At 53.8% G+C, this 18628-nt stretch overlaps 1 protein-coding gene across 5 annotated transcripts in view; it reads right to left on the reverse strand.

Moving 5' to 3' along the window:
- Nucleotides 1-425: 425 nt before the first annotated feature.
- LOC137163292 (C-type lectin domain family 18 member A-like) overlaps nucleotides 426-18628 on the reverse strand; it is a 31615-nt gene continuing 13412 nt past the window's right edge. For 2 of the 5 annotated variants that reach the window (XM_067563474.1, XM_067563471.1), the window contains 4 exons: nucleotides 17806-17912; nucleotides 15886-16015; nucleotides 13407-13498; nucleotides 11558-12422 (listed from right to left, as the gene is read on the reverse strand). In XM_067563474.1, coding sequence (XP_067419575.1) covers nucleotides 12240-12422; nucleotides 13407-13498; nucleotides 15886-16015; nucleotides 17806-17912 — 512 coding nt within the window. In that variant the 3' untranslated portion in view covers nucleotides 11558-12239. Of the gene's footprint in view, nucleotides 699-11557; nucleotides 12423-13406; nucleotides 13499-14492; nucleotides 14590-15885; nucleotides 16016-17805; nucleotides 17913-18628 lie in introns of those variants that run through there. The other 3 variants (XM_067563472.1, XM_067563473.1, XM_067563475.1) reach the window with 3 other exon arrangements.

Here is an 18628-nt window from a genome sequence, read left to right on the forward strand (position 1 = left end):
ATGAACACTGAAAATCACTTGTATGTATACGATTCTTTAGCCATTCGATAACTGTCTTTTCTTGTATTAATAAATCTTTCATTAGTTTACTAAGGATTGGCTGACAGCATAATATTTGGGGAAGATCTGAGATACATACTGACCTGGGGGTATGTGTCTGATCCTTTGGGATTAGTAAGCGCCTCACATATGGTTTTATATTTGGTCAATCTAATTCTAGAATAAACCACCAATTTGTGGGGTGCATCTGCCCTGTTTCTTATAGTCTGTCCTGAGTGTGGCATTCTCAGAGTGACCCATTCCAGGTGCCCGGTCACAGCTTGTGCTGCTGCTGTCCGGGGATAGAGACCTTCACTCTTCTGGGCTGTCACTCATCCTCTCCGCTAGAGTGACTCCAAGATCTTTAGAAAACAAATTACTTGATGATCTGTGACTTCTTTATTAGAGCTAGGCAGGGGGTGGCGTGGCCGGGAGTTCTGAATGTGCCTTTCTCCTTGTCTTTGTATTCAGTGCCTCTGCCGGGGAAGTCACTGACTTGTGCCGGCTCTGATTACAGCAGGTGGAAGCATCCTGTCTGCAGATGTCTCTTCTGCTGGCGTGTGAAGCTTTGGAGGAGACAGCCAGCTCTGAAAACAAGCTGCAGCATCTCCGAACTCAGCAATTCATTATCCCACTGAGGGAAAGTTGTTCTGTCAACTCTGAGCACAGAGAGAAAAGAGAATGGAATGAGAGCTGCGACATGCATCACTGTTTTGCACCAAAGTCCATTCTCCTAGGTTCCTGGATGCTCCTTCGCCCATGTCACTGGTATGTGTGTGTGCGTGAAACTAATATATATTCCACAGATAATTGTGACACCTGTGTACAGTGTGACCTGCTGCTCATCATGTCCTAACCTTCTACTGCTAGTGGCTGCTCTACAGTGGGTGTGAGTCTGCTGGATTTCCAAAGCACTGTACGATCACTAACTACTTAGCCCTATCATCCCTGTGAGGTTGGTAAGTACTATGCTCACCATTTTACAGAATGGGGGAAAACTGAGGCACAGAGGTGCAGTGACTTGCTCAAGGCAGCCAGGAATGGGACTCTGGAGTCCTTGCTGCCAGGACATACTGATCTCAGTTGCATTTAGACTGAATGGTAGGACAGACCTCACCTCTGCTCCAGCCCTACTTCGGGTCATTATACCTTCCTGATTTTCATGAGACCTTCCTGATTTTGACAGGACATCCAAAGTTGTGCTGTTAAAAGCCACAAGGCCAAATCACATGGTTTTTGCTCAGGCAAAACTCTCCTTTCCTGCCTGGGGACGCCCCCTCCACATGACTGAGGGACTGAAGGGCCATAGAAACCATCCCTGGTTTTCCCTGCGCGTGCTCGGACCATGCTCTGGGAGGCCATAGTGCTGTGTGGTTACCCAGGCCATGCTAGGTGCCCCGCTCCAGACTCTCAGTGCTCTGAACTCATCGGCATTGCCGTGCAACGGGCTTTCTCTCAGTAGGGAGTGCATTATAGGCGTGATCCTGTAGCTGGGGTTTGTCCAGATGAGGGCATTTTCCCCTGTCTCTGGAGTTACACAGCTGTAAACCCTTAATGTAGATACTGCACACAAGTGCATTCTACCCTGGTAATGTCCGGTGTTCTCCCAGATGTGTTGCATAGCATGTTAGAGGGGTGTTTGTCTACCTTCACCCGAGTCAGGGGAGCCTGGCTTCTGGTTCGCCTCCCACGCTTCTGTACTAGAGCCACACAAACTTCCCATCTCTCACTCTGCCTGCCGGCTGCTGCTGATAGGGCAGATCCCCTCAGAGCGATCTCTTGCCTCAGGGATTGCTGTGGGCACAGGAGATCTGTTCAGAGCTGAGTCTTGAGATTCAGCAAACACTGCCTCTCCCTCCCAGTGACTCGCTGAAACTGCCCTGCACTGGGCCTGGGAGCTGTTGATGTTACCCAAGCACGATGCAGATCGGCAGGGAAGATAGGACTCGCTTCACACGTCCCTCTCTAGCAGTAATTTTGCCTTGCGCTCTATCATAGGGGGTGTGTAAGAAGGCAGACTCTGGGAATCTTCCTGGGGACTCTGGGCTCCTCTGATGATATATCCGGCTGTCTGATGCACAAATCCTGCATGAGATGCGCATACTCATTGCTGAGCAATTCTAGCAGTGCTTCAAGCAAGCTCCATCCAGGAGATCAGAGGGACTGGAGATTCTCTCAGGGGCAGAGGGAACTAGGATCTGGGATAGAGAGATGCTGCAGGAAAGCTGTATGATCAGCCAAGTTTCAGCTGAATTTCATATGATGTTGTTCTTCGAGTTACCAATAAAGCCAGGTGCCAGCTATGGGGTAAACTGAGACTACACCCATTAGCCCTGCATCTCCGTTCCCTGCACCATATAGAGTCATTTGCACTGAGGCAAAAGAAGGGTAAAATGCTACCTAACCCCAGCTGGAGCAGTTTGCACTCCTCCTGCACTGGTTTGAACAGCTGTACGTGAGACAGGGCAGCGGAGGAGCTGCTCAGTGTGTGTATTCCAGGGTCGGAGGGAGAGCCACCTGCTTATCAGGGACAGCTGCCCCCTTTGGGCTTCTCCCAACCCTGCTTCATTATTAGTCCCTCACTGGGTCAGAGGCTGGGCTTGCCTGATAGCGCCCTCCTCCTGTTGGACCAGGCTTTATTCTGCTCACTCCCGGGGGTAACCCTCCTCCATGCTTTCTCAGGGAATCCAGCCATGCTGTCTTCTGCAGGGGAAGTTCCTTTCACAGAGCCTCCTTGGCAAACCAAGCCCACCCTTGCAGACACTCACTTTCAAGTGTGCAAGCACAGCTGTCCCTTGCCCCGTCAGTCTCTCACGTCCATGATTCCCATCACAAGCTTTCCTGACTCTTACCTCAGAGTCTCAGCCCTCCAGGGGGCCCCAGACAGCCTCCCCCAGGCTCTGCTTGGTTTTCTGGAGCTGTAACTTCAGTGGCGGTCCATGGGAGTGCTGCCCCAGGCCCTTCTGCCTCCTGGAGAATATACAGTCCTGCTGGCATTCCCCTGCCCTCTTTTACACAGGTCTGCTCATCACGGGCAATCAGTACAGGGCAGCCAGTCTCACACATCTGACCCCCAGAAGAATGTTATCCCTTCTTCCTTCACGCACCACTCTCTGCATTTCCTTTTCCCACCCCAGCGGATTGTCAGAGCCATGTCCTGCCCCGCCTGTGACTCTGAGCCACCAACGGCAACCAGGATACATGCATCATCATGATGCAGGGCCTAGAGGGCGAGCATCCTGGAAACGGAGTGGGAGGAGGAGTGGTTGATGATGGTAGGTGTTTTGATGGCTCTTCCCCGTGAGTGGCATTAATTATTTATTATTGCTAGTTACAGTCGGGCCTTGAGGCCCTGACCAAGATCAGGCCCCGTAGTGCCGGGTGCTGCACAGACAGAGTTAGAGAGACACCCTGTTCTGAAGAGCTTAAAATCTAAATAGATGAGCAGTGGGAGGGGAAACTGAGGCACCGAGCAGGGCAATCACTTGCCCAAGGTCACCCAGTGGCAGAGCTGGTCTCCTGAATCCCTGTCCAGTGCCCTACTTACTAGCCAGCAGCCTTGTGGGCTCTTGCACTAGCCTGGCTGAGGGGATGTCCGGGACTGTGGCTGGGCACTGCACGTGGCATTTCAGCTACTGCAGAATCCCTCGGTTAGTAACATCAAGTCCTCCCCTGCTGCCTGTTGCTAGACTTGTAGCTCGGGTACTGCAGCTGCTGCTGTTGTGCTGGTGGAAGAGGCCTGTGGTAAGGGCAGAAGCCTGCTCATGCTATCACAGGCCCTGACCGGGCATGGAAATCACCAGACAAGCTCTAAGCTACTAACTCCTCAGCAAGGCCCCTGCATCTGAAAGCAGAGGCCAGGTGCTGGCAGCAAAGCTAAGCAGCGTAGCAAATCCCTCTCTGCGTGTGCACAAGAGTTGCAGGGAGATCTAATGGAGATAAGGGTTTATCTTTGCTTTGGTCTGTCTCCAAACCCACGCAGCCGCAGCATCTGAGCTGTCAGATGCCCTTGGCTTGTTTCTACTACGGGTTCCTTCTGCTAACACCACAGGATAACTGAGGCCCCCCATGGCTGACGGTGGCAGCAGCGATCACTTGTCTAACCAGCTCCAGGATGAACTCATTGGAGTGACAGCAGGATCGCCCATCACCAGAGCCCCCCACGCATTCTCCAAGGGCTGGCTGGCTGCCTGCTTCACGCCCTGCTTGTTATTTATTTATGATGGGAGTGCACCATGGTTGACAGAGTCAGACACATCCCCTGCCCTGAAGATTTTACAGTAGCGGTGAAAATGGGAACAGGAGCAGATAATAGTGCAGCAAGGCTGCATAGGGGATGAGAAGGATTGAGCTTAAGGACAGTGGGATTGTTGTGCAGTTATTTGGGAGGAGAATTCACATGTCAAGAGAATAACAAAGGTGCGGTTTGTGTAAGCAGGGTCTGAATGAGCTCTGCCCTGCTCAGCTAGCTGGCAGGGAAGGAGGGAAAGATTCAGGAGCAGACTGAATTTGCATGAGCACACCGGCCCTGCCTAGGTGCCCAGCCTCATGGTAGAGCAACCTTTGGCTGGTGTTGGGACACAAATCACCGTAATGTTAATTGCAGTGGTAATGAAGTGTTGTCCCCCTTACTGTATGAACAAATACAGTTCGGCTAGTTATCTTAGATGTCACAACACAACAACACAAGAAGCTGGGAAACAAGCAGGAGGAACTGGAAGTCCTGGCACAGTCAAGGAACTGTGATGTGATTGGAATAACCGAGACTTGGTGGGGTAAGTCACACAACTGGGGCACTGTCATGGAGGGGTATAAATTGTTCAGGAAGGACAGGCAGGGGAGAAAAGATGGAGGAGTTGCACTGTACATAAGAGAGCAGTACGATTGCTCTGAGCTCCAGTATGAAACCGGAGAAAAACCTGTTGAGAGTCTCTAGGGTAAGTTTAGAGGTGAGAGCAGCAAGGGTGATGTCATGGTGGGTGTCTGTTACAAATCACCAGAGCAGGAGGATGAGGCAGACGAGGCTTTCTTCAGGCAACTAATGAAAGTTTCCAGATCACAGGCCCTAGTTCTCATGGGGGATATCAATCACCCTAACATCTGCTGGGAGAGCAACACAGCAGGGCAGTCAATCCAGGAAGTTTTTGGAGAGTGTTGCAGACAACTTCGTGGTGCAACTGCTGGATAAAGCTACTAGGGGCCATGCTCCTCTTGATCTGCTGCTCACAAACAGGGAAGATTTGGTAGGGGAAGTAGCAGTGGGTGGCAACCGGGGTAGCAGTGACCATGAGATGGTCGAGTTCAGGATCCTGACAAAAGGAAGACAGGAGAGCAGCAGACTATGGATCCTGGACTTCAGAAAAGCAGACTTTGACTCCCTCAGGGAGCTGATGGGCAGGATCCCCGGAAAGGCTAATATGAGGGGGAAAGGAATCCAAGACAGCTGGCTATATTTTAAAAAAACCTTATAGAGGGCACTGGAACAAACCATCCCGATGTGCAGAAAGAGTAGCAAATATGGCAGGTGACCAGCTTGGCTTAACAAAGTCTTCAGTGAGTTAAACACAAAGGAAGCTTACAAGAAGTGAAAGCTTGATCAGTTGACTAGGGAGGCTTATCAAAATACTGCTCGAACATGCAGGAGTGAAATCAGGAAGGCCAAAGCACAATTGGAGTTGCAGCTAGTAAGGGACGTGAAGGGGAACAAGAAGGGTTTCTACAGGTATGTTACCAACAAGAGGAAGATTAGGGAAAGTGTGGACCCCTTACAGAATGGGGGAGGCAACCTAGTGGCAGAGAATGTGGAGAAAGCTGAGGTACTCACTGCCTTTTTTGCCTCTGTCTTCACAGACAAGATCAGCTCCCAGACTGCTTCACTGGGTGGCACAGAATGGGGAGAAAGTGAACATCCCTCAGTGCTGAAAGAAGAGGCCCAGGACTATTTAGAAAGATTGGACATGCACAAGTCCATGGGGCCAGATGCAATGCATCCGAGGGTGCTGAGGGAGTTGGCTGATCTGATTTCAGAGACATTGGCTACTATCTTTGAAAGCTTGTGGCAAATGGGGGAGGTCCCGGATGCTTGGAAAAAGGCAAATATAGTGCCCATCTTCAGAAAAGAGAAGAAGGAGGATCCAGGTAACTACAGACTAGACAGCTTCACCTCAATCCCTGGAAAAATCATGGAGCAGATCCTCAAGGAATCCATTTTGAGGCACTTGGAGGAGAGGAAGGTGATCAGGAACAGTGAGCATGGATTCACCAAGGGAAAGTCATGCCTGACCAACCTGATTGCCTTCTATGAAGAGGTGACTGGCTCTGTGGATGTGGGGAAAGCGGTGGACGTGATATACCTTGACTTTAGCATGTGTATTCTTTTTGACTGACAAGCATCTAATATAAGCAGGGAGAGCTGGAAATTTATCAGATGACCAATCCTGCCACAAACATCATTAATTCAGCTGCTGGGGCAAAAGACAGAACAAATCCATTCAGCCCAGGCTTCCTATTTATTGACTAGGATAATGTCACAGCAATGGAAATGACCAGAGATTCATTAGCTGCTGCCTCCTGTCTATAAAAATAACTACATATGCAGTGAAAGCAGAACACCCATCCGCTGCCTAAAACATGTCTTATTCTCTTTCTGGAGCAAGGATGAGACAGGCTGACCCAGGGCATCCTGCAGCACAGTGACTCAGTTTCCCCATCTGCAAAAGGAGATAATGATACGTGCCCTCTCGATAAAGTGTTTGGGAATTTGCTGCTGCAAAGTCATTTCTAATTCTAGCTGCCATGGGAGCTCCCCACCATGCACAGGAATGTCAAGCTATGGACTTGCATGACTCTCATTCCCACAGTCGGCTCGCTCCCCAGGGAAGCACCCCCTGCTGCTCTCACACATGTTGTGCAACACGCTACAGTCTCCAGGGAGACATTCCTAATGTCATTGTAGACTGCTCTCCCTTTCCCCCATGCAGATGCACATTCCTCCACTGCTTCCTCCTAGCTCCTACTGAGATGATAGTTGAAATGTTGCTTCGTCCCATCAAAGTAATCAGAGTCTGGCTTAATTACCCAGGGTAGCACAGGTCGGGCCTGGACCCAGGAACCCCCGTAACCCCATCAACTTCTGGGGATTTGGAGAGAGGAAAAACATCCTATCCCTTCCCATCAAACTGGCAGGGGAATCTGGAAACATACTAGCATGGTGGACACCGCCCAGGCTGCCAGCATTAACGTCCCGGTTCTGATATCAGCCATCAGCCTGCAGGACCACAGAGGGACTGTGTCTGGGAGTGAAATATCAGTGGCATTTCATGGTGAGCAGATAACGGGGAAACGTGTTCCGGGCTTATGGCCACTGCACCATTGCACAGCTGCCACTTAGCTCTGGGACTGTGTCTGAGGGGACCATAGAATCATAGAAGATTAGAGTTGGCAGGGACCTCAGGAGATCATCTAGTTCAACCCCTGCTCAAAGCAGGACCAACCCCAGCTAAATGATCCCAGCCAGGGCTTTGTCAAGCTGCAACTTAAAAACCTCTAAGGATGGAGATTCCACCACCTCCCTAGGTAGCCCATTCCAGTGTTTCACCACCCTCCTAGTGAAAAACGTTTTCCTAATATCCAACCTAGACCACCCCCACTGCAGTGTGAGACCATTGCTCCTTGTTCTGTCATCTGCCACCACTGAGAACAGCCTAGCTCCATCCTCCCTGGAACCCCCTTTCAGGTAGTTAAAGGCTGCTATCAAATCCCCCCTCATTCTTCTCTTTTGCAGACTAAACAAGCCTAGTTCCCTCAGCCTCTCCTCATAAGTCTTGTGCTACAGCCCCCTAATCATTTTCGTTGCCCTCCGCTGGACTCTCTCCAATTTGTCCACATCCTTCCTGTAGTGGGGTGCCCAGAACTGGACACAATACTCCAAATGTGGCCTCACCAATGCTGAATAGAGGGGAATAATCACTTCCTTCAGTCTGCTGGCAATGCTCCTACTAATGCAGCCCAATATGCTATTAGTCTCCTTGGCAACCAGGGCACACTGCTGACTCATATCCAGCTTCTTATCCACTGTAACCCCAGGTCCTTTTGTGCAGAACTGCTGCTTAGCTCATCGGTCCCCAGTCTGTAGCTGTGCATGGGATTCTTCCATCCTAAGTGCAGGACTCTGCACTTGTCCTTGTTGAACCTCATCAGATTTCTTTTGGCCCAATCCTCCATTTTGTCTATGTCACTCTGTATCCTATCCTTACCTTCCACGGTATCTACCACTCCCTCTAGCTTAGTGTCATCTGCAAACTTGCTGAGGGTGCAATCTACCCCATCCTCCAGATCATTAATGAAGATGTTGAACAAAACTGGCCCCAGGACCGACCCCAGGGGCACTTCGCTTGTGACCGGCTGCCAGCTAGACGTCAAGCCATTGATCACTACTCATTGCGCCTGATGATCTAGCCAGCTCTCTATCCATTTTATAGTCCATTCATCCAACCCCTACTTCTTTAACTTGCTGATAAGAATACAGTGGGAGACCATATCAAAAGCTTTGCTAAAGTCAAGGTATATCACATCCACCGCTTTCCTCATATGCACAGAGCCAGTCACCTCTTCATAGAAGGCAATCAGGTTGGTCAGGCATGACTTGCCCTTGGTGAATCCATGTTGACTGTTCCTGATCACCTTCCTCTTGTCCATGTGTGGTATCGTTTGAGGTGTCATTTGTGGTGTCGTTGAACGGGGGGCGGAGGCTCTCTTGTGGGAGACCTGACCTGGGGCTTTGGGTGTGGTAGGAGCTGGGTCCAGTCAGACAGGGAGGCCTGGAGAATGGGATTCTGGATCAGGGCCCACGGAACTGGGGTAGGGACTGGGAGGCGCTGTCCCTGAAGAGGGGAATGGGAAAACTGTTGTACCTTTCTACGTTCACTGTGGGTTTGTTGAGAATGGTTTTACTGCAAGGTTTGGAGGATTCCTGCCGTGGTGTATGCGCATAGATTATACCCATAGGCAGGCTTTGTCTCTACCATTGAGAGACTGCTCCTTTCAAGGGCAATTGAAAGGGAAACTGAGGCAGATGCCCCTGTCATGCCACAGCCATGCACCCCTGGAGGGGGTCACCCTATCACAGCAAGATGTTAGGCCAAGATGCACACGGAGAAAGTTGTCTTGGTCACTCAGCTGCCTGGCAATTCACTCTCAGTCCAGCTTCTCATTGCTGCCTCTCCTCATGCTATAATGAAGGAGGGAAACTGAGGCACAGCAAGGTGAATTGATGGCTCAAACCCCCATATTACATCAGTGGGGGGATCAGGATTATAACCCAGGACTTTGCAGCTCCTAACTCCTTGGGCAAAGTCCTTCAGACCATGCTCCCTCAGAGTGAGAGCTGGTGAAAATATTTTTGTTTAAAATTATTTTGACCAAAAAATAAGCTTTTGGTCCAAAAAATGGTCATGGCTCCTACTGCGCCCTCCCTGTGGGGATCTGACTGTTCATCTGCCTTGTGAGAACGTGTCCCTTGAAATTGGATATTTTAAAGGAGACAAGCTCTGGCTGGCTACAGAATTCCCAGATTGCGCTGGACAGGGCCATGAAGGTGTGAGTGTCCCCAGCGCTGGCCTTCCCAGATGTCGGTGCTGCCCTAAAGCTGCCCCTCTACTGTGGAAGGGGGAATGATACTGTATTTTGAAACAATTTGCCTGCCAGCTTTTTGTGTGTGTATTTTTCCTCTCCTACGTCTTCACTGCAAGACAACAGGCTCTCCGTTCCTTTGGGGGAGCTCATCTGCTCCTTGGGATTCCCCCACTGGTGCCTTCCTACTCCCATCTGAAAGACGGCCATTAGTTGCCATGGAAATGATGGAGAATGAATTGGTTAATATTTGTGCAGCGCTTGCAGGGGGCAGCCTGGCTGCTGGTGGGGACCGGCACCTGTAGGAAGGGGGAAAAGCCAAGGAGTGGAAGGAAGAGAACAGTAGGAAATGGTTCCTAAGTCCTGTCATGACTTCCCAACAGTGGGGGCCAGGACTCCAGCACCGCCCCTGCCTGAGACCGGCAGTTCAGAGCTGCCGGAGTCATCCCCACACTCCAGCTGTGCAAATAGCTGATTTCCCACTCTGCTGGCCCAAAGGTTGCCCCAAACTGAAAAGTCAAGGGCAGCGGGGAGTGTTTCAGGCCAAACAAAATGGGTCACTTCTTCTACAGACCTTTTTAAAAGGTTTTTAATTTTTTTGTAATAACATGGAAGGAAATTTCATCTAAAAAATCCTTTTGAAGCGGAGGGAAAAAAATCAAAATGTTTTTACTTTAAAAAAAATAATTTTTCCCCGTGTTTGTTTTTCCCCGTCTGACTGAAATAATTCCACCAGCTCGATGTGAATTCACAAAACGTTTTGGTTGATGTGAATCTGCATTTTTTGGAAGGGAAAACTTTTCAGATGGAAAAAAGTTCACCTGACTCTACTTACCCACATCATCATGTCAGCAGCCTCCCTGCTCTCCAGGCTCCTAGCCCAGGCCATGAGACGAGCTGGCCCAGACTAATCCAGGCCCTACAAGGGGGCCTGTGATGAACTTTCGAACCCAGGGCTTGTGGCCCTTCCATGCTTCTTTAGGCTGGGGAAAGGCCTAGCGGTTTAGTTTGGGATTTTTAAATTGAGCATTCGTCCCTTCCCAGCTTTAGGAGCAGGAGGATGAGGTGAGCTCTGCTGCAGTCACTGGCAGATGTGCAGCTTGTGCATTACCCAAAAAGCCCTTTCTCCAAAACCTTCCCTGGGCAGCGGAGTGCAATGGCTTTTGGCAAACACCAGTGGTTTTAAGTACTTCAACCATGAGCTCTTGGGGGCAGGGACTGTTGCGTGTATGTACAGCGCCTAACAATAACCTGATCCCAGATGCCACCACACACCAAGAATTACACACTCTGAGTACAGCTCTCTCCTTCCCCCCTGCTGACAGCCCCGTTTATGCTAGCTCTCCAGTCACCCGAGAATTTCCGAGCCAGACAGGCTCTGAATTTCCAATCTAAACCCTCCCCCTATCCTACAGCAGCAGAAAACAGCCTCAGCCCCCTTGCTTTCCTTTACTGGGCAGGTCACTTTACAGTATCCCAGCGGGGCTGCTGACTGGAGACCTCCCATTCATCCAGGGAGGTCCCGTTCTAACCTGGCCATGCAGCCTCACTAACTATTATGTGGGGCCCTGGCCATTCCCGGCACTTTGCAGAGGGGTTCCTTGCCAATCGAGGACAGCAGCTCAGGGCAGGGAAGAGAGCAGGTTCCTGGGTGCCCTGGGATCCAGCACGCCCGGTCGGCTGGCGTGGCAGTCCTGTGCCAGCATAGGATGTCCATGGGCAGTGGAGGAGGAGAGACAGACAGCAGGGAGGAGGGGACAGGCCGAGGAGGGCCCCTGGCTTTTGCTTTCACCGCTCCCCATTTTTCTCCTCCTTTTGCCACTCGCCAAGGAGGGCAGCTCATTGGGGCAGCCCCCCGGCTGGGGAAACGAACACGAGGCACTTCCAGTCGGGACAGAGAGCTTTATTAACACAGCCACCTCTCTTCAACAGTGCAACACGCTAGTGGCACCTAGATGAGCACCCCAGGCCAGGAGTGCATGCTACACAGGCAGGGCGAGAGAACAGGCCTGACCAGAAAAGCATCTCGCCCTTTACACCAGCCCGGCTGGAGCACACCTGCCATGCCAGATGCCGTTGGGCCGGTTCCCGGCTCCACGGAGGTGCAAGGCAGTAGCAGTGGTGATCTAGAGCTCTCTGCAGGGATCCACACGGGCTCAGTGGCTCTGCCGCGGCTGCAGGCCGGGTGAGGGTGGGAAATGGGGGCAGGCAATCCCTTGGGTGCCCCACCTTGAGAAGTGCTGCTTGCAAGCGGCCGAGCTGGCTGGGCAGCGAGGCGCAGGCTGGGGCGGCTCTGGGGATCCCCAGGGCCCACCGTGCCTAGCATGGGACCTGGGGACTGTGGAGGGGGTCTCCCACCCATCTCTTGGGAATGGCCGAAGCACCAGAGACACAGCTGAGCCCAGGCCCAGAGGGGGGCCCCAGAGACCCCACCTGGCTCTGCTGCTTTGGCTCTGCTGGATCCTGGCACCCCTCGTTCCGGTCTGGAAGGGCAGCCAAGGAAACACTCCCTCTGTGAGCGTTCAGTGGGTCCTGGTGCCCCCTCTGCTCCCTGGCCCTCGGTGGGGGTGTCAGTGTAGCTGGGATGGACTATGGCACCCAGGGGGCCTGCAGAGGCCCTGGCAGAGTGGTAGCGGCAGGTCCTTTCTCTCAATCTGCATAGAGGCTGGAGGCTCAGCAGCCAGAAGCAGGGAAGTGCCAGGAAGCTGTGCAGGCTCAGGGCTCCGGCTGCCATAGCGAGATGTGTGCCTGAGCTGAAAAGGGTCACAGCCAGCGTGAGTGCAAGGCTGGGCGCTGCCTCCCAGTGCCAGCCACCCGGCCACTTACGGACAAAATTCCCAAAGCAACACAGGGTGATTCCCTCCTGCAGGGCATCAGCGCCTTCCAAAACATAGACCTTACAGCATGAACCAGAGGGCTGACTCAATCAGCTAGCAGCAATAATAGGCTGTTATCCTTTCTATGCACTAGCCACTAGAGGGGGCACAATGCACACATTACCCCTAGAACACCCAGACCAGCACCTAGCCCTGCTAGCCCTCCTGAGTACCAGCCTAGCACCTGGGCAACATGCATCAGTCCAAACTGTGAAATGAATTGTTGGTGAATGAGGTGCTGCTCAGAGATGCCAGGCGCCAGCCCCAGGGGACCCTGTTAACCGGACTGGGCCCAGGAAGGGCAGCAGCCGTGCAAGCTACTTCCATGCTGCCCTGCCACTGTGCCTCACCCTTATCTTGGAGGGACCACGGCTCACTCTCTGCTGAGACCACTAATGTGTGCCTGCCTGGGTTAGCAGGCTGGACTAGCAGGGGCTGCAGGTCAGAGACGCGAAGTAGCAGCAGGGCTGAGTGGGCAGGGAGCCCAGGATGGGAACAGCAGGGTGGGCTGTGGGTGCGGCTCAAGGGGCATCAGCAGAGCTAGGAGTTGGGGAGCCCAGGGCTGGCATGGCAGAGGGGCTGTGCTTTAGGACTGCAGGGCATGGGCAGAGCCATGTGTGTGGGGAGCCCAGGACAGGAGCAGTAGGGGCTGCAGGTTGGGATTGAGGGGCTTCAGCAGCTGTCGGGGGTCTGCTGGTCAGGGCTAAGGTGAGCTAGCATCTTCCCAAGCAGGCTCTGCCACCCTCAGCCCTCGCCACCAGCTGGATCAGTGCCCCAGTGCCCCGCGCCACACAGCCCGGGGAACGAGGACACAGCAAGGTTACGGGGTGAACCGGATGGAGGGGGGGGGGCACCGCTCACCAAACTGGCAGATGTAGCGGTTTCGCGTCTTGCAGCGCTGGTCGTTCCAGTTGAAGGCGGCCAATGCCTGGAGCTCAACGCAGTTCCCGAACCTGAGTGGCAGAGCAGAGAGAGCAGCGCTGTGGTGGGACGGGGCAGGTAGAGAGGAGAGGAAAGAGGTCCCAGGGCCGGGCGGGGAGCGTGGGGCATAGGCGTGGCAGGGAGGAGAGTGGTTCTGTGGCCGGGAAAGGGGGCCCTGCGGTGCTGGAGGTGCAGCCCAGGGTTGGAGATCCTCGCCTCCAGGTTATGTCTACCTCTTGCAGATTCTTTCTGCAAAACGTCTGTGAAATCTGGCCCTTCCTATCCATCTCCCGTGAAAACCCCCATCCAGGCTCTCACCATCTCTGTTACTGCATCACCCTCTCTCTGGCTCTGACCACTGCGCTCATGCCCTGCTCAGATCGCTGCTGCAAAGATCCCTCGTCCCCTCTGCATCCTTCCATCAGCTTCCCCTTCTCTAGAGTCGTTCGTCTTCGCTTCCAGGGCCCTTCACGGCCTGTCCCCACCCGCCCTGTCATCTCTCCTTTGCTAGTGAGTCGTCGATGCTTGCCTCTGATCGGACTACGTGAGACGCCAGCCTCCATCGCCCACTTGTTACATTTTGAGCCAGCCCCTTTGTGCTTCCCTCTGCTGCCCTGCACATGTGGGACAAGTGCCCCCTAAACAGCCACAATCCAGAGCCTCCTTTGAAATCTCCTTTGCCCCGATGCCTAAAAAAAACTTGACACTGGTTAGGCAGCTGACGGGCCATGACTGCAGCCTGGCAGGCTGACTCCTTTGGCTCCATATCGTCTGTCTCTTATCTTATACAAGGATGGTAAATTGGTGGAGGAGGAAGAGGGGGAAGGAATCAACTATTTGCTCTGTTTGTACAGCGCCTGGCACACTGGGTCTTGGTGCATGACTGGCACTTCTAGGGGCTACTGCACTACCGCTAATAATAATGACCGGGGCCAGTGAAGGGCTCTGCGGTCACCGTGCCTCGGGATTGAGCGAGGCGGCGTATCCATGGCCGTGGGTCTCCGTGCCCCCGCCCCGGTCACTTACCGCTGGTTGTCTGGCTGGCCGAACGCGAAGCTGGTGAAGGAGTACTGGGCGCCGGTGTCCCAGCGGAACAAATCCTTGGATGTTTTATAGGTCAGCCCTAAAGGACAGAGCGTGGATGAAGTCTTGGGGGTCTAGCTGCCTGGGGCATGACGCTGGGCCTGAGTCCGATCACATGGGTCCCCATGGGCTGCAGGGCTGCCCTTCCATGTGAGTCAGAGGTACCAGCCACACAGCAACCACAGGGCCATGAGCCACTGGGCGTCTGTGCCCCTGCTGGGTGGGCTCAGAGCTGCTATGCTGTGTGCCATAAGCCCCACACTGCTAGCAGCGATTCTCCTTGCAGCAGTGGAATCAGTTCTATCCCTGCGCTGTCCCTGGGAAGCCCCCTAGCTAGGACCCAGGACCCTGTTCTCCAGCCCCGGAGAGATCTTACATGGCTGTGGCACAAGGCCCATTTCTCCTCCCTGTCACACCCTGTCACACCAAGTGCACTGCACGGCGAATGCCCCACAGGCCAGCCCAGGAGCCACCCCAGCAGAGGGCACAAAAGGACAGCTATAGCTGGGGGGGCAGGGTTCCCAGCCTCCGGCCCCAGCCAAACTCCTTCAGGGCTGCAGCTGTCCCATCTGCTCCACACCCTTTCCATGCCACTGGCCTCTCTTTCAGCTTAGCCACAATCTCCCAAGGTAACCAGTGTGTAACCTTCGATCCAGCCACCATGGCCTGGCCCAGTGAATACAGGCCAAGGTGTCAAGATGTCCTGTGTGACCCAGGGCAAGTCATGTCCCCACCATGCCTCGGTTTCCCCAGTTGTGAAACACAGATACCTCCCTCCTGGGGGGCGGGAGGGTCAATGCTCTGTGGGAGAGCTAAGTATTAGCGGAACAGCAGCCGAAGGCAGAAAGGGAAACCTAGCAGTGCGGCCTGACGGAGAGCACTGTGCCATGCAGCACCCCATGAGCCACTCCGCCTCTTGGAAACAACAGCAATTATGCTGGGGCATCTACTTCGCTACACCGAGTTAATTAATTAGTTCCTGTCTGCAGAGCGCTTTGAAGCTGAAAAGCTCTCTGGAAATGCCAGGGGCTGTGATCAGTTAGAGCACGTGAGCTGGAAAGTGGGGCTGAATTTACTGTAACCGAGGTGTGAGAACTATCCAAAGCTGGCCGGACAGGGCGCAAGCCTTTGAACACACAGTCCAGAGCACTATGCCTCTGCATCCAGGGCTGGCGAACACCAGGGGACCTTGCATTCTCTGCCCAAAACGCTTTGACAGATTGTACGGTCCTCAGGGCCGGGACCCAGCCTGCAAGGTCTCCAAGGCCACGATTACCTCCTTGCCTCTGGGAAGCGCCGTGCCTGGCACCAGGCAGCAATAACTGGAGTCACTCACCGATCCAGAAGTTCCGGGTCTCAAAATCTGTATCTGTCACCTCGTTGGTGGTTTCCAAATGCTCCAGGTAAAAAGCCAGAATATCCTGGACTTTCTGATTTTTGATCTGGGCCAGCATCGCTCCTTTCTCCTGCAAGGAATCAAACCCAGAAAGCCCAAATCAATACAGCCAGTGACAGCCAGAGCAACCTTGTCCTTCACCCAGTTTAGACTCTGCAACCAGCTGGGCCAACCTCCCCATCTGTGCACGTCCCCCCATTCCCACCAAGCTGTCTCCAGAATGCACTGCAGGCAGGCAAAATTGTCTGCTCCTCATTGTCGGACACTAGATTGAGCGATGCTCTCTCGACCAGCTGATCCTTGCACCTGTGGGCAGGTTATCTCCCCAGGTGGGGCACAGGCAGAGTCAGGACCTGCGCAGTCGATCACCCGTGCCAGGCCCGCACTAATCACTCGGGACACTGGCCACAGGCATCAAAGCCAAGAACCTGCCTGCAGGCGGAGAGGACATTTCCAGCACCATATGAGGCGTCATTCAGCATGTAACGCTGCGGCAGGAGCTCGCTGGGGGCTGGTTGTTCACAGACCGGCTCAGGCGGCGACACGGGGCATCCGGACAAAACTAGACGCTCCAGGCTCACTTCTGCTCACCCTGGGCGACTCAGGAGCAAGGCCGTTGAAAGGAATAGACTCGCACCCAGGGCAAATCCTCTGGCTTGGTCACTCTGGAATTGATGGCAGCCCGGGAAGGCGAGGAAGGGCTGAGGCATCATCTCTCGCTGTGTGCCGAGTCTGGCCTCCTGCGCAGATCTCGTGCCTTCCGGCCCGTTCCCTCCTTTCTCCAGGAATATGGGATTCAGTAAAAAGCTCTAAAATGCCCCCATTAGGCCAGGGTCACTTGCGGAAGCCGGTCCTGCTCCAGGGGCACTGTCTCCCCACATAAAGGCACAGAGGCGGGTTGATCCAGAGGCCCCAGGTTCAAGCCCTTCTGCAGGATCTAGGGGATGAGCATCAGGGTCTACAGAGCCTGGCCCAGCTGCTGTTCCCACATCCCCGCCAGGCCCCCGGCCACGGAGCACTGTGGAGAACAGGTGTCGCAGGAAGTCCCACCCAAAGGGGCCAGAGTGACAGCACCTGCAGCCCTCTGGTTGGCGCAGGTTCACTATTTAACCCCAGCAAGTAGGCAGGACAGCCACAAGGATGTCTGGCCTGCTGGGACTCCAGACCCCATCTTGCTGGCTGCTCTCCAGTCTCTGAACCTGTCTCACTCTGACCCGCGACACTTCCGTACCGATCCTGGCTCCAGAGAATATGCCGATCCCTGCTCGCTGACTGGCAGCTTGTGGCTGTCCTGGATGTGCGGACACCATCCCGGCCAGGACCCATAGGCCACACTGCCAACGTCCTGGTCCCTTTTACCCGCCCAGTGGCATCGTGTAACATTTGCTCACAATTAGGCGCTTCAGAAACCACCGTCGTTTGTATTGTGCCATGCAGGCACTCGGCACAGGCCATGCAAGGATTCCAAGGAGCCCTCCTGGGATGCCAAGGGGCTACAGATCCCTGCATTCCTTATAAAACATGGGTTCGTAGGGACTGAAGAGACACCAGGGCTGGCATTAGTGCTAGCTCCGGTGGTGTCTAGGTGAATCCCAGCCGGGATTTCATTCCCCCATCTGCGAACTGCAGTGGAATCAATGCACCGGCTCTGTGTGCACAAGTGAGTGATGCTGCCCTCTACTGGCCACCCCACAGAGACGGTAAGAAACCTACTACTCCTGGCAGCTCAGGAGCTCTCTTTTATTTCAATCAGTTGCGGCCTGTGTTTTGGGCCTGGGAGGAACAGGTTCCAGCTGGGGTTTCTGAGTTTCTCTATGAACAGGGTCTGTTGCCTGCAGCACAAGGGCTGCTGGGGGTTACCTGGCATTTCATTTTAGCTCCATAGTACGTGTCTGCCTCAGAGGAAACCATGAAGCAGTCCCCGTCTATCCTCAGGTCACAGGCATGGAAGGGGAACTGAACCTTGGCTGTGAGAGGAGAGAGAGGGAAAGATCAGTCCCTGATTTCACCCCAAGGACTCGTTGCCTGCAGGAGAGAATGCAGACCCCTTTACACGCACCAGCCCCTAGCTCGCCACATGTGCTGTCAACTGGACCCCCTGGCAGAGTGGGAAGGGGAATGTGAAGGATTAGGACCATGCCCTGCCTGTGCCCCCCGTGGGGTTCATTTAACAGCAACTTGTATCCCCTGGACTATTTTGTTCAGCTCTGCCCTCACCCACAGGGCCACCTGCACAGAGGCCTGGGTTTCCAGAGGGATCTGCCCCCCCCAGTCTCGCTGGTCCCAGACATGCACTGAATGGCATGAAGATCATCCGCCTCTGGCACAAACAGAGAAGGGCCAGCCAGCTTGAAACCGATCCAGCCACCAGCTGGGCTTGGTCTCATTTCTAGCCAGCGACTAGGAGCGGGAAGGAGGCAGAAGGAGCAACAGAGCAGCCACCTCTGCAGACCGGCTTGTTGCACAGCAGGGGGCGTCCCCCACTTGGCGTCACTTACACCTGTGCAAAGTGATGGGCGAATAGTAGCACATAGGGTAACCTGATGTCCCAATTGTATAGGGACAGTCCCGCTATTCGGGGCTTTGTCTTATATGGGCACCTATTACCCCCAGCCCCTGTCCTGGTTTTTTCACATTTGCCCTCTGGTCATTCTAGCAGCAAATTAGGCTCCTATCTGCTCTT

This window comes from Emydura macquarii, unplaced genomic scaffold (genome assembly GCF_026122565.2).
Source record: "Emydura macquarii macquarii isolate MOO-44397 ecotype Brisbane River unplaced genomic scaffold, CSIRO-AGI_Emac_v2 contig_2503, whole genome shotgun sequence".
Classification (NCBI taxonomy): domain Eukaryota; kingdom Metazoa; phylum Chordata; order Testudines; family Chelidae; genus Emydura; species Emydura macquarii.